At 39.3% G+C, this 15,764-nt stretch overlaps 1 protein-coding gene across 1 annotated transcript in view; it reads left to right on the forward strand.

The window, feature by feature from the left end:
- Positions 1 to 15,764, forward strand: part of PIPOX (pipecolic acid and sarcosine oxidase) — a 153,682-nt gene that overhangs the window by 51,921 nt on the left and 85,997 nt on the right. The window contains exon 2 of the mRNA XM_040423415.1: positions 2,659 to 2,807. Coding sequence (XP_040279349.1) covers positions 2,659 to 2,807 — 149 coding nt within the window. The remainder of the gene's footprint in view (positions 1 to 2,658; positions 2,808 to 15,764) is intronic.

The following is a 15,764-nucleotide window of genomic DNA, read 5'->3' on the forward strand; positions in this document are numbered from 1 at the left end:
CGAGATATTGGGATAATGGCTCGGTAACCGAGCCAATCCCTGCTACGATTGGGCGCCCGGGGGGTTTTACCAGTGACTTATGAATTTTAGGTAGATGATACCAGACAGGTTTGATTGGGAATTGAGGGTATAGTTTTTCAGCGATTTTATTAGTGAGGGCTCCCTGTGCCACATACTTCCACAACAAAGATCTTAGCTGTTGTTGGTATTTAAAAGTGGGATTGGTTTTCAGTCTGACATATGTATTTTGGTCATTGAGTTGCCTATAGGCTTCTTCTACATATTGTGATTTATACATAATGACAATCTTTCCACCCTTGTCGGCCGGTTTGGTCATTAGTTCTTTGTTACTAATAAGCCAGTTCATCGCGCGGTGTTCACCGCTATTCAGATTGCTTTTATTTTTAGGATAGAAAACTGCTTTAATATCCTGAATAACCTGTCTCTGGAACAAATCCAGGGTACTGCCAGCCGGCAAGGGTGGAGTGAAGGTCGAACCTATGCCTCCCTTAAAAGTCTCAGGATAGGGTTGTTCTACAGGGGTATAATCTAGACTGCAACCCTGCAATTCTAAAAGTGTATCTACCACCTGTTTGTCTGTGTGATCTAATTGTTGCCCCACCTGAAAACCCAAGGGGCCAATGATGGGGGATTCTAACTCCTTAACCTCTGGTGTGGATACATTTTTATCACGGAACCATTTGAATAAATTCAACTTTCTGATAGATCTAAATAAATCAACCTCAAAATTGGCTGGGTCAAAATCATTTACCAAACTGAAGTTCAAACCTTTTAACAAAAACGATAAGCAATCAACATCAAGGGTTACATTGGTCAAATTAACAACATTATAACCAATAGGTAAGTCCTGTACAGGGCCCACATCTAAGATTAATTTCTCGACCCCACTTGTTTCCTCTTGAAACCCCCCTGTATACACCTCCTCTTTTTCTTTGATCATCCTCTTCTGGTATGTTTTCTAGCGTGATTAGCGGTCGCGATTGTCCGTTTGGGGATTCATGGTCTGCATTCTGCTGTATTTTTATGGCTTGATCCTCTGAAGCACTTGAATCCGAATCTGTGGTCCAGTAGTCTTTGGATCGCCGATTTATTTTATACTTGCGTTTCTGAATGCGTTTCTGTGTACCCCAAGAGAAGATTTTATTTTGCTCATAATCTGCTTTATCGCGTAAGAATTTGTCTTTCTTTTTTTCTTTAGTGTCCGATTGAATAGGAATCAAGCGTTTCTCTAGTTTATTCAAGAAGGTTTTCATTTGGGACTCAGTCCTTCTAGATTTCAATTCTGCTTTTGCTTTAATAATCTCCATAGTTAACTCTTTATATGCTTTTTCGTTCTGGGAGAGCACTAGCTCCATAAGCCTGAATGAATTTTCCAATTGTATAACATTCCAAGAGGCCAGGAATGCATTGCCATCCTGAAATTGAGAAGGATCTTTGTAAACACGTAATCCTCTAGGCACCCTCCCATGAGTGACATAAGATTGCAATGAGTTAATAGTCCAGAATAGGCGAACTTATTTTTCAGACAGTTTAAGAACTCTGGATTCAAGCGATTTAAGAGACATGACTTCTAAAATGTCTTTGTTGTTACATTGTGCAAAAAACAGACCTGCATCTATACGACCCTGATTAATAGCTGAGACGCACGTGTCAGTGTCCAAGTCCATTTTAGCATCCACATTAAGGTAGAGGGATAGAGGCCCTGGAAGGGACAACATAGTAATCTCATTTTACAACACGGCTGTACAGGAAAGGATGCATCTATAAAGTAATTCTCATTAGAATAATAAGTGGAGGATTCGAATGACTGACAGTATGACAGCTCTATTCTCTTAATATGCCTAAATAAACATGCAAACAGAGGCGCAGTGCATTCATTAGGATAATGTAATAAGTGCTGACCAGCCTTACTACTGGGGAGGTCAGGTGCTCACGCCTCCCTGGTCTGACTGATGGTCTGACAAAAAGAGTTACGTAAATCTAACAGTCTAGACAGAGAAGAAGCTACAGACTCTAGACAGGAGTAACTTAAAAATATATCCCAAAAAAATCTGTCCTCTTTAAATATAAATACATAGAATAGCCACATGTACTTTTATGGAAGTATAAACTGTATATATATCAGGGATAGTGAGAAGTGAACATTTCTCTTTTTGGGATAACCATATCACTTATCCATAATACCTAGGATTGCAAACATCTGGAAAAATATCTGTGTATGCCACACTTAGAAGAAAGAAGTTGGGTGGTAAAGGGATTATTATTTTACTTTAATATGTATTTGACCTTGAACTTTGCTCACCAGGGAGCTGAGGTTAGAAGGCAATTGATTCTTCTGATAGAAAATAGGACTGGAAGTTATCCATTTTAATATGCTAATGCATTTTACCACAGCAGTATACACCAAGACAATGAGACTGGAGCATAATGAGATCACTTGCCAGTTATGGGACTGTCTTCTGCCGAACGTCAAATCTCTTATGAGACATGAAGACATCTGGTCACCATGGATGAATGCTATGACTATAATTAGAAGGAATAGAAAGTACAGAGACATGTACAACACTTTTACATAAAAAAAGAACCAGTATATTGTTCTTCTGGCTGGAATAAAGTTTTTTGTTATTCTTCTTTCAGTTCCCCCTTCCCCACTCCAGAGGCAGCTCTCATGGGCAGACAAGAATTATTCGTAGAGCTTATGCAGAAGATTTTTACACCAACATGATGGAAGAGAGTTACCAACTTTGGGCAGAGTTGGAAAAAGAGTCTGGAATCCAACTGTACAGGTAAAATATTAAAAATTGGTTTAGAGCAGGGGTGCACAACGTTTTCTGGGTGGGGGCCACATTGTCAGGGCCCAAAAATTAAATTTAAAGGGGTATTAACAACTGAAATACTATATTTATGGCATACTGAACATACAGTATATATCATTAATGTCTAGTTACACTTCTAGTACTCCCATCTAATGGGAGAATACTTGAAAAATACACGTGAGCAGCCACAAGACATAGACACACATGTTTGTTACCAGATGGTTGGGGGCCGCACATAATGGCATCAATGGCCACAGGTTGTGCACCCCTGGTTTAGAGCAATCTCATGTTTGGACAAGTTTGATTTATTGGCTCTTTGCTTTGTCTTTTAGAGGGGGTCAAGTCGGTAGGGTTCAAACTCCAGGGACCCCTGTTGATCAGCTGTTTGAAGAGGTCATGGTGCTCTGTTGAGCACTGTGGCCTCATCCTTGGCCAGTGATGTCATGTTCATCGGTCACATGGCCTAGGTGTAGCTCAGTCTCATTTAAGTGAATAGGCAAGGGCTGCGATAACAAGCACAGCCACCATACAATGTTCAGCACTGTGCTTGGTATTCTATGAGGAGACTCCAGCATTCACCGGTGCTGGGCCCTCACCAATTTGATATTGATTATGTACCCTGAGGATAGATCATCATATTCTACTCATGAAAGACCCCTTTAAAAGGGCAAATTAGTTTATTTTGTGCTATATTGTTCCACCATTTCTGTGTACACCGCTTATTCAACAGAACCCTACAAGACTGATGTCCCTCTATTTCTGAAGCTCTCCAAGTCTTGTGGTGGTGCTCCACAGCTATGCTGCACACTAGTAATGTGTTGTGTGAGATAATTATTTTCTAGCCGTCAAGGGTTTCAGATAAAGGACAGAGGACTCCAGCAGTCTATCATTAGGTATTAATTATTCTAATTCTGTCATCCTCTCTCACCCAAATTAACTTCTTTTTTATTAATTATCCCACTTGGTTTCAGCTGCTCTCACAAAGTACATACTCTTTTGTTCTATTGGCACGTGACTCCTTCCATTAATATCTCTCTCTCATTTGCTCGGGCTGGCTAATGGCAGATTTATCATCTGTCTGTATCATGATACACAAAGGGGACACAAAGCAATCCTACTGTGCCGATGAGTTCTGTACTGCTCTGACCTTCAGCCGCCCTCCATATACCCACAGCAGTTTGTACAATCATTGACAAAGGCACGGCTTGTAGCATTGTCACTCACCTAGCTCAGAGCGCCAAGAAAAAGGATCTCCTTATTGCTGAATTCAGCTTATCTTGTCCTTGACAAGTTGTTGTCGACATTGATTTCAATGTACTTGATGCCAGAAATTTTTATTTTATTAAAAAGTATTGACGAATGTAATGCAAAGGCTTTTAAAAATTGGAGATGAATGCTAGTTGAAAATGTTTGATATTGCCTGAAGATTTTCTTAATATATCTTATTATTTTATTTTTTTTCCCAAACAGAGCTCTGTATCACCTGTGTAAACCTAGAAGAGGGGTTCACATGGCTGAAATCTCAACGAAAAGGGGTTGTCTCACTTCAGCAAATTACATTTATCATGTAGAGAACATTAATACAAGCCACTAAATAATGTATTGTGATTGTCCATATTACCTCCTTTGCTGGCTTGATTCATTTTTCAATCAGATTATACACTGCTCCTGTGCAGGAGTTATGGTCACCCTGCAATTTTTCCTATAGTGTGCAAGCACGACCACCGATGGTGCAGTGCAGGGTGGGCATAACCCCTGTATACGAGCCGTGCACAATGTGATGGAAAAATGCATCAGGTCAGCAATGGAGGCAATATGGACAATCACAATACATTTAATAATTGCCTTGTATAAACTTTCTCTACCTAATAAATGCTATTTGCTGAAGTAAGACAACCCCTTTAAAGCGGTATTAGCAAACAGATTTTTGGCGTTTCCGAAGGGCAGGTCCCACTTTCAAGACTTCCGTCTATTGGGATAATAGGGATCACCTTCTTGCTAATCTGTACCTCACAGGAGGAGAACATGAACATTCTGGGTGTTGTGGTAACAGCCTGGAATTTCACAACTCCATAACCTACAATGGAGAGAGCAACATGCATAGGAGGCATCTAACTTGTATACTCAATTCTAGAGTGCCTTTTTCAGTGGTCTCGGAGATGACATCTAGTGATGAGCGGGAGGTGCCATATTCGATTTCGCGATATTTCGCGAATATTCGCATGAATATTCGTGTTATATTCGTCGAAATCGAATATTCGCAATTATTCCAATTATCGCGAAATTATTTTTTCGCATATTGCGAATATTTATCTTGATAGTATAAGGCAACGTTCCTATGCTAATGACTATGGCTAGGCTAATATGTGTATTTTACGAAATTTCGTAATATTGCTCTAACTTCGTCTCTTAGAATATTACGAATATTCTAAAAGACGAAGTTAGAGCAATATTAAGAACATTTGCAAAAGTCGAAATTGCGATGCGAGTAATATAACACGAAATAGTCGCATGAAGATTTAAACTTAGCACTGCTATATTCCATATTCTAGCCTAATATGGAATATAGCTGTGCTAAGTTAGCACTGCTATATTCCATATTAGGCTAGAATATGGAATATAGCTGTGCTAAGTTGAAATCTTCATGCGACTATTTCGTGTTATATTACTCGCATCGCAATTTCGACTTTTGCAAATGTTCTTAATATTGCTCTAACTTCGTCTTTTAGAATATTCGTAATATTCTAAAAGACGAAGTTAGAGCAATATTACGAAATTTCGTAAAATACACATAGATTGTATTTAGGTAATATACTGCTATAGTAATAATTTTTAATAGTGTACATATTTTACAAAACTTAAGTTCAGAAGAGGCAAAAAAAAATTACAGGAAAAAAAAGGGATTATAGCACTATATTAGCTAAATTACAATCTATATGTGTATTTTACGAAATTTCGTAATATTGCTCTAACTTCGTCTTTTAGAATATTCGTAATATTCTAAGAGACGAAGTTAGAGCAATATTACGAAATTTCTAAAAGACGAAGTTAGAGCAATATTAAGAACATTTGAAAAGTCGAAATTGCGATGCGACTAATATAACACGAAATATTCGCATGAAGATTTCAACTTAGCACTGCTATACTCCATATTCTAGCCTAATATGGAATATAGCAGTGCTAACTTAGCACAGCTATATTCCATATTAGGCTAGAATATGGAGTATAGCAGTGCTAAGTTGAAATCTTCATGCGAATATTTCGTGTTATATTACTCGCATCGCAATTGCGACTATTGCGAAATTTCGTAAAATACACATATAGATTAGATTGTAATTTAGCTAATATGGAATATAGCAGTAAGTTGAAAACGCCACTGACTGGAGCAGCCAGGAAGCCAGGAATCCAAAGGACAGGTAAGAACAACTTTAGGAAGTGGGAAAGAAAAAAATATAATAATAAAAAAAAAAAGAAAAAAAACGAATATTCGATTTCGCGAATATATAGAACGATATTCTAAATATTCGCGAAATCTCGAAATTGCGATATTCGAGAAAAAAATTCGCAATTCAAATATTCGCGCTCAACACTAGTCATTAGTGTTGAGCGCAAATATTCGAATTGCGAATTTTTTTCTCGAATATCGCAATTTCGAGATTTCGCGAATATTTAGAATATCGTTCTATATATTCGCGAAATCGAATATTCTTTTTTTTTCTTTTTTTTTTATTATTATATTTTTTTCTTTCCCACTTCCCTAAAGTTGTTCTTACCTGTCCTTTGGATTCCTGGCTTCCTGGCTGCTCCAGTCAGTGGCGTTTTCAACTTACTGCTATATTCCATATTAGCTAAATTACAATCTAATCTATATGTGTATTTTACGAAATTTCGCAATAGTCGCAATTGCGATGCGAGTAATATAACACGAAATATTCGCATGAAGATTTCAACTTAGCACTGCTATACTCCATATTCTAGCCTAATATGGAATATAGCTGTGCTAAGTTAGCACTGCTATATTCCATATTAGGCTAGAATATGGAGTATAGCAGTGCTAAGTTGAAATCTTCATGCGAATATTTCGTGTTATATTAGTCGCATCGCAATTTCGACTTTTTCAAATGTTCTTAATATTGCTCTAACTTCGTCTTTTAGAAATTTCGTAATATTGCTCTAACTTCGTCTCTTAGAATATTACGAATATTCTAAAAGACGAAGTTAGAGCAATATTACGAAATTTCGTAAAATACACATATAGATTGTAATTTAGCTAATATAGTGCTATAATCCCTTTTTTTTCCTGTAATTTTTTTTTGCCTCTTCTGAACTTAAGTTTTGTAAAATATGTACACTATTAAAAATTATTACTATAGCAGTATATTACCTAAATACAATCTATGTGTATTTTACGAAATTTCGTAATATTGCTCTAACTTCGTCTTTTAGAATATTACGAATATTCTAAAAGACGAAGTTAGAGCAATATTAAGAACATTTGCAAAAGTCGAAATTGCGATGCGAGTAATATAACACGAAATAGTCGCATGAAGATTTCAACTTAGCACAGCTATATTCCATATTCTAGCCTAATATGGAATATAGCAGTGCTAACTTAGCACAGCTATATTCCATATTAGGCTAGAATATGGAATATAGCAGTGCTAAGTTTAAATCTTCATGCGACTATTTCGTGTTATATTACTCGCATCGCAATTTCGACTTTTGCAAATGTTCTTAATATTGCTCTAACTTCGTCTTTTAGAATATTCGTAATATTCTAAGAGACGAAGTTAGAGCAATATTACGAAATTTCGTAAAATACACATATTAGCCTAGCCATAGTCATTAGCATAGGAACGTTGCCTTATACTATCAAGATAAATATTCGCAATATGCGAAAAAATAATTTCGCGATAATTGGAATAATTGCGAATATTCGATTTCGACGAATATAACACGAATATTCATGCGAATATTCGCGAAATATCGCAAAATCGAATATGGCACCTCCCGCTCATCACTACTAATGACATCACAGTTAACCATTAGTACTTGCCTATCCCTGCTGAGCTGTGTGCCACTGCTTATCTCTCTGAAATGGAAATGACTCTAATATGGAAATTACATGTGAACAGTCACACATGCTTTTCTGTGTGTAGATAGCTGTGGGCCACACAGAACAGCACTGTCAGCCACATGTGGCCTACTGGCCACACGTTATGCACCCCTGACCTAGAATTAAAGATACCATTTAAGTTAATGCTGCCACTACTAGAAGGAGCATAGAAGTATATTGCAAATAGCCTTGTTATTGAGTTAAAGGGTTGTTAACCCTGATGGGGTATAAGTAATTCCATTTTGTCTTTTTCAGCAACGTGTATTACGATTACATCTGGCCAGTGCACTGTTCCAAGATCCCCCTTCTCCCTTCCCCCCTCTGTAGAATTTGAGACCAGTTTAGAAGAGGCATACATGCCTTTGTTTAAACAGCCTTACTTAACAAGGTCATTCCCACTCAAAGCATACTAGCCCACGTGTTTATACCTGAATAATTAACTGTTGTTACTATAAGTCATCTATTCTGTAAATGCAGAGCTCATGTGTATTCAGGCCATAGGTTAAGACAAATGCTAACATATGATTGGATGTAATGGGAGGTCAATCCTCCCCTATATTAAGTGTTTGCAAGCAATGAATAAACAGAGTGGATTGGAACAAGACACGTGTTTTAGTGTTCAATCCGATTCATTCTCCTGGTACCAGAAAAGGCTTAATCCAAGCTGATCACTGAGGTCTGGTGTCAGGGACACCATAGGCAAAGAGTCCAATTTGCCTTACAAACCCCAAAGCAAATTATAGCGTCAGCTGGGAAAGCTTTTAACCTGCCCATGGTCACATGCACTGCTGCAGTCAATCGCTGGCATCAGCAGAGACATATCCTCAAGCACATTGGCTGCAACACACCCCAAAGAATGGCTGATCCACCCCCATGCTTAATGGTTAGAGAGGTGTTCTTTTCATGAAATGCTGTGCCTTTTTTTTCTCCAAAGATATGGTTGCTCTTTGGGGCCAAAAAGTCCTATTTTACCCTCATCTTTAGAGATGGCCTTGCGGTTCACCCGGCGGTCATTTCGTGGCAAACTTTGCTCGTTCGCGGTTCACCGACGGGCGAACATATGGCGATATCCGCCGGCGCCATATTCTTTTACATTCTGAAGAACTTTGACCAATGACACATCCATCAGGTGGTACAGGACAGCCAATTGGGACGTTTCAGCACATGGACATACCCCCTACCTTATAAATAGACCTGATCAGGCCGCCATATTACATTCAGTCTTTTGCCAGTGTAGGGAGAGGTTACTGTGTGGAGCAGGGACAGACTGTTAAGGACACCAAATGCTAGCTAATAGGGCCACAAAATTCCTTTTAAGGACTGGTATAGGTGTGCTATCGATAGGTGTGATATACAGAGGGGTGTGATATACTTATAATATACTTTCTAACATAGAAAGTATATTATAGGGCATTTGTATTCTGCAGCAGTTGTGTGCAGTTCTGCTGCGATACTGCAGCTATATAGAGTGACAAACGCTATTGGAACAAATAATTTCTACTGGTGTGATATACCAGTTGCCCCCCAAAAAAACTGATTGAAGCAGGGGTGTTAGATACCAATTATATACTTTCTATATAGTGCATTTGGGTAGTGCAGCATTTGTTTGCGGTTTAGCTGCATTAACTCAGCTACAGATAGTGACAAACGACATTGTAACAAATAATTTCTACTGGTGTGAAATACCAGTTGCCGCCCAAAAAAACTGATTGAAGCAGGGGTGTTATATACTAATTATATACTTACTATATAGTGCATTTGGGTAGTGCAGCATTTGCGGTTTTGCTGCATTACCTCAACTATAGATAGTGACAAATGAACAAATCATTTCTACTGGTGTGATATTCCAGTTGCCTCTCCAAAAAAGTGAAAAAAAAGTGGGCTACAGTAAAATTGTTATTCAGTGAACGCACTGAATGTACCTCAAGCCACATAATCACAATTTCTTTTATGTCAGGTGAATGCCTAACAGGGCACATTTCAGAGAATTTCCGTTTTGTTTGCAGTTGAGCTGCATTAACTCAGCTAGAGTTAGTGACAAAGGCCATTGGAACAAATTATTTCTACTGGTGTGATATTCCAGTTGCCCCCCCAAAAAAGTCAAAAAAAAGTGGGCTACAGTAAAATTGTTATTCAGTGAACGCACTGAATGTACCTCGAGCCACATAATCACAATTTATTTTATAAACGCAAAAACAAATGCAATAGCACTCTGCAACCAGCACTCCGCCCTGCCTCCATGCTGGATGTTGAATGAGGCAGTGGTGTACATTTTGGCCAAAGCGTAATAAGCCACTCACCACGTCAAGGTCGCCTCTATGAGTGGTCCCGAACACTAGTTCCTACCTGTTTATGGGCCATGATAGCCACACAAAGTCCAGGGAGCGCAGGTACAGCATGCATGCCAGGCACACTCTGCTTTTAACCCCGTCCGGTGCCGTGACAGCTTTCATCGGATCCAGGGATGCAAGTACCAACATGCATGCTGAGCCCACTATATACTTCTCCTGGAGCCAAATGGCTACTGGTAGGTGCTGTAGAAGTAGACTCAGTTTTATACTGACTTTAAAACCAGCCTCCAGGGCAGACTAACTGGTCAGGTGTGCATGACTGCATGGAGATCGCCACGCCTCCAATATATACTACTACAAAGAAAAAATGTGGGGGATTCAGTCAGCACAACCCTGTATGCAGGTGCACATCGCTATGGCGAAATACATATACAAACGCAAAAACAAATGCAATAGCACTCTGCAACCAGTACTCTGTCCTACATCCAGCATGGAGGCAGGACAGAGTGCTGGTTGCAGAGTGCTATTGCATTTGTTTTTGCATTTGTATATGTATTTAGACATAGCGATGTGCACCTGCATACAGGGTTGTGCTGACTGAATCCCCCACAATTTCTTTTATGTCAGGTGAATGCCTAACAGGGCAAATTATAGCGTCAGCTGGGAAAGCTTTTAACCTGCCCATGGTCACATGCACTGCTGCAGTCAATCGCTGGCATCAGCAGAGACATATCCTCAAGCACATTGGCTGCAACACACCCCAAAGAATGGCTGATCCACCCCCATGCTTAATGGTTAGAGAGGTGTTCTTTTCATGAAATGCTGTGCCTTTTTTTTCTCCAAAGATATGGTTGCTCTTTGGGGCCAAAAAGTCCTATTTTACCCTCATCTTTAGAGATGGCCTTGCGGTTCACCCGGCGGTCATTTCGTGGCAAACTTTGCTCGTTCGCGGTTCACCGACGGGCGAACATATGGCGATATCCGCCGGCGCCATATTCTTTTACATTCTGAAGAACTTTGACCCATGACACATCCATCAGGTGGTACAGGACAGCCAATTGAGACGTTTCAGCACATGGACATACCCCCTACCTTATAAATAGACCTGATCAGGCCGCCATATTACATTCAGTCTTTTGCCAGTGTAGGGAGAGGTTACTGTGTGGAGCAGGGACAGACTGTTAAGGACACCAAATGCTAGCTAATAGGGCCACAAAATTCCTTTTAAGGACTGGTATAGGTGTGCTATCGATAGGTGTGATATACAGAGGGGTGTGATATACTTATAATATACTTTCTAACATAGAAAGTATATTATAGGGCATTTGTATTCTGCAGCAGTTGTGTGCAGTTCTGCTGCGATACTGCAGCTATATAGAGTGACAAACGCTATTGGAACAAATAATTTCTACTGGTGTGATATACCAGTTGCCCCCAAAAAAACTGATTGAAGCAGGGGTGTTAGATACCAATTATATACTTTCTATATAGTGCATTTGGGTAGTGCAGCATTTGTTTGCGGTTTAGCTGCATTAACTCAGCTACAGATAGTGACAAACGACATTGTAACAAATAATTTCTACTGGTGTGAAATACCAGTTGCTGCCCAAAAAAACTGATTGAAGCAGGGGTGTTATATACTAATTATATACTTACTATATAGTGCATTTGGGTAGTGCAGCATTTGCGGTTTTGCTGCATTACCTCAACTATAGATAGTGACAAATGAACAAATCATTTCTACTGGTGTGATATTCCAGTTGCCTCTCCAAAAAAGTGAAAAAAAAGTGGGCTACAGTAAAATTGTTATTCAGTGAACGCACTGAATGTACCTCAAGCCACATAATCACAATTTCTTTTATGTCAGGTGAATGCCTAACAGGGCACATTTCAGAGAATTTCCGTTTTGTTTGCAGTTGAGCTGCATTAACTCAGCTAGAGTTAGTGACAAAGGCCATTGGAACAAATTCTTTCTACTGGTGTGATATTCCAGTTGCCCCCCCAAAAAAGTGAAAAAAAAGTGGGCTACAGTAAAATTGTTATTCAGTGAACGCACTGAATGTACCTCGAGCCACATAATCACAATTTATTTTATAAACGCAAAAACAAATGCAATAGCACTCTGCAACCAGCACTCCGCCCTGCCTCCATGCTGGATGTTGAATGAGGCAGTGGTGTACATTTTGGCCAAAGCGTAATAAGCCACTCACCACGTCAAGGTCGCCTCTATGAGTGGTCCCGAACACTAGTTCCTACCTGTTTATGGGCCATGATAGCCACACAAAGTCCAGGGAGCGCAGGTACAGCATGCATGCCAGGCACACTCTGCTTTTAACCCCGTCCGGTGCCGTGACAGCTTTCATCGGATCCAGGGATGCAAGTACCAACATGCATGCTGAGCCCACTATATACTTCTCCTGGAGCCAAATGGCTACTGGTAGGTGCTGTAGAAGTAGACTCAGTTTTATACTGACTTTAAAACCAGCCTCCAGGGCAGACTAACTGGCCAGGTGTGCATGACTGCATGGAGATCGCCACGCCTCCAATATATACTACTACAAAGAAAAAATGTGGGGGATTCAGTCAGCACAACCCTGTATGCAGGTGCACATCGCTATGGCGAAATACATATACAAACGCAAAAACAAATGCAATAGCACTCTGCAACCAGTACTCTGTCCTACATCCAGCATGGAGGCAGGACAGAGTGCTGGTTGCAGAGTGCTATTGCATTTGTTTTTGCATTTGTATATGTATTTAGACATAGCGATGTGCACCTGCATACAGGGTTGTGCTGACTGAATCCCCCACAATTTCTTTTATGTCAGGTGAATGCCTAACAGGGCACATTTCAGAGAATTTCCGTTTAAGACGCATAAAAATGGGCCCTGATTAAGATACATATTTTTTGTTGGAATTTTTGTAATTGATCCCCCTCTAGTATGTCACTGTCCATGTTGTGGGACTATTTGTACACTTCTAAGTATTTGGTGGCTGAAAATATGAGCTTTCAGGTTCGCCTGCCATTAAAGTAAATGGGGTCCGACGCGAACTTGCGGTTTGCGAACATTTAATCCTGTTTGCGCAATCGCGTTCGTGAACCGTCTTGGCCGATGTTTGTCCATCACTACTCATCGGTTCATAGGACTTGTTTCCAAAATGCATCAGGCTTGTTTAGATGTTCTTTTGCCAACTTCTGACATTGAATTTTGTGGAGAGGCCACCGGAGAGGTTTTCTTCTGATGACTCTGTCATGCAAGCCATATTTGTAGAGGTGTTAGTGAACAGTAGAACAATGTATTTCCACAGTCTGCTAAATCTTCCTGAAGGTCTTTTGCAGTCAAGTTGAGTTCTAATTTTGTTTTCTAGAAATCCTACAAGCAGCTGTCTTTGAATTTTTTCTTGCTCTTCCAGACCTTCTCTTTACCTCTACTGTTTCCGTTAACTGCTATTTCTTAATTATATTTTGAACTGAGGAAAAGGCAACCTGAAAACAATTTGCTATCTTTTTATAGCCTGATTTCTGCATATAGCATCTATCAAGTAAAGAGTTAATACAAGCCACTTACTAATGTATTGTTATTAACCATATTGCTTCCTTTGCTGGCTAGACTAATTTTTCCATCACATTATACACTTCTTGTTTCAATGGTTACGACCACACTTCAATCCAGCATCGGTGGGTGTGATTGCACACTATAGGAAAAAGTGCCAGCCTATGTGCATTCCTATGTTCCTAGCCACCAAAGAGACCAGTGCTTTTTTCTATAGTGTGCAAGCACAGTCACCAATGCTGGATTGAAAAGTATAATGAGAAATTTGATGGAAAAATGATTGTAGCCGCCAAAGAAAGCAATATGGACAATTTCAATACATTAGTAAATGCCTTGTAATAACTTTCTTTACATGATAAATGCCACTTGCTGAAGAGAGACAACTCATGTAACCCTAACAAGCTATATAAGGTCTGAGACCTCGGTCAAAGTTATCTGAGTGCTCAAATTTCCTTGGGTTTCCATACTTTTACAAGGTACTCCTTTCCTTTTTTCACTATAAATTGTACAAAATTAAAATAAAACACTGATATTGTTTAAAATGTTGAAGAGTGTGTTTCATCTTTAACTTTGTGCCTTTTTGGAGATGATTTCATCTTCAACTTGTTTGTTCACAGTAGCAGTAATTTTGACCAGGGGTGCACAAACTTTTGCATGCAACTGTATATAAAGAAATGAATAGACTGAGAATTATGGACACCTTTGGCCATTTTTTTTATTATTGCATTTAACTTATTGTGGACTAAAATACCCTATTTTTTTTAATTGGCTGGGCAGCACCGTCGCTCAGTGGTTAGCACTTGTGCCTTGCAGCGCTGGGGTCCTATGTTCAAATCCAACCATGGACAACATCTGCATGGAGTTTATATGTTTTCCCTGTGCTTGCATGGGTTTATTCTGGTTTCCTCCCACACTCCAAAGACTTACTGATAGGGAACTTAGATTGTGAGCCTCATGGGGGACAGCCTAATGTTAATGTCTGTAAAGTGCAGTGGAATATAGCAGTGCTATATAAGTGCATAAAATAAATAGATTTAAAATTTTCAACAGTTTTTCCTCTACAGCTTTCACTTTCATTACATCTACAGGCGACTGGTCTCTGCCTCACACTGAATCCATCAGGCACTGTTCTGAAGACTTAATTTGTAGTTCACAGGCTACCACCCTTAAAACTTAGCTTTTAATGTTATCTAAAACTTACACAAAAGACCCTCCAACATAAAACAAAAGGATAAACAAACACAATTTTTTTTTTCAAAAAAATGGAGCAATAGCGCTAGGTTAGTACTTGTTGTTAGGTTTAATACATGGCAGGGGTAGGGCCTAATATTAGGCTATGGGCTCTCTCCCTATAGCTGAACCTCTTGCTATTTATGCCCTGTCTATAAACGTAATAGCCGCCCCGATAAGGGCGATCCCGTATCAGGAACCTCCTGGGTACCCTCGGATGGCCCTGATTAGGGATGTCTCTGATAGGTAATGTATGCTATCCTATTAATAAACTATCATTGTGATACCTAGCGACTATAATTGCAAAAAACAGATATACCATGAAAAAAAAAATAATAATAATATTAAAACAGAGATTCAAAGATAGGTTATGTGATAATCAATCTATCTCCTAATTGTAATCATAGATGCTCATTGTCAATTGTCAAATATCACAAAATCCCATCCTCTAATTTAGCAGAGTGTTCGGCATCAACCAAAATTGGTGACATCAATATCCCTTTAATTCAAGAACATTAGGATGCCATCTAAATTGATGACCCCCTCGTTACAACGCATTTCACCCTTATTGTCTTTGAGTTCATCAGGAGACAAATTACACACAGAATGATAGGGGTATAGATAGTGCGTTAATATTTAGATGATATTTAAATTGGTAGTATGTGACATTGATAGAAAATTGGTTACTTGCGTATCACGGACGTGGGAAATATACCCAACCTGATTAAGGCTGGCC

The sequence above is a fragment of the Bufo bufo genome, chromosome 3 (genome assembly GCF_905171765.1).
Source record: "Bufo bufo chromosome 3, aBufBuf1.1, whole genome shotgun sequence".
In the NCBI taxonomy this organism is placed as follows: domain Eukaryota; kingdom Metazoa; phylum Chordata; class Amphibia; order Anura; family Bufonidae; genus Bufo; species Bufo bufo.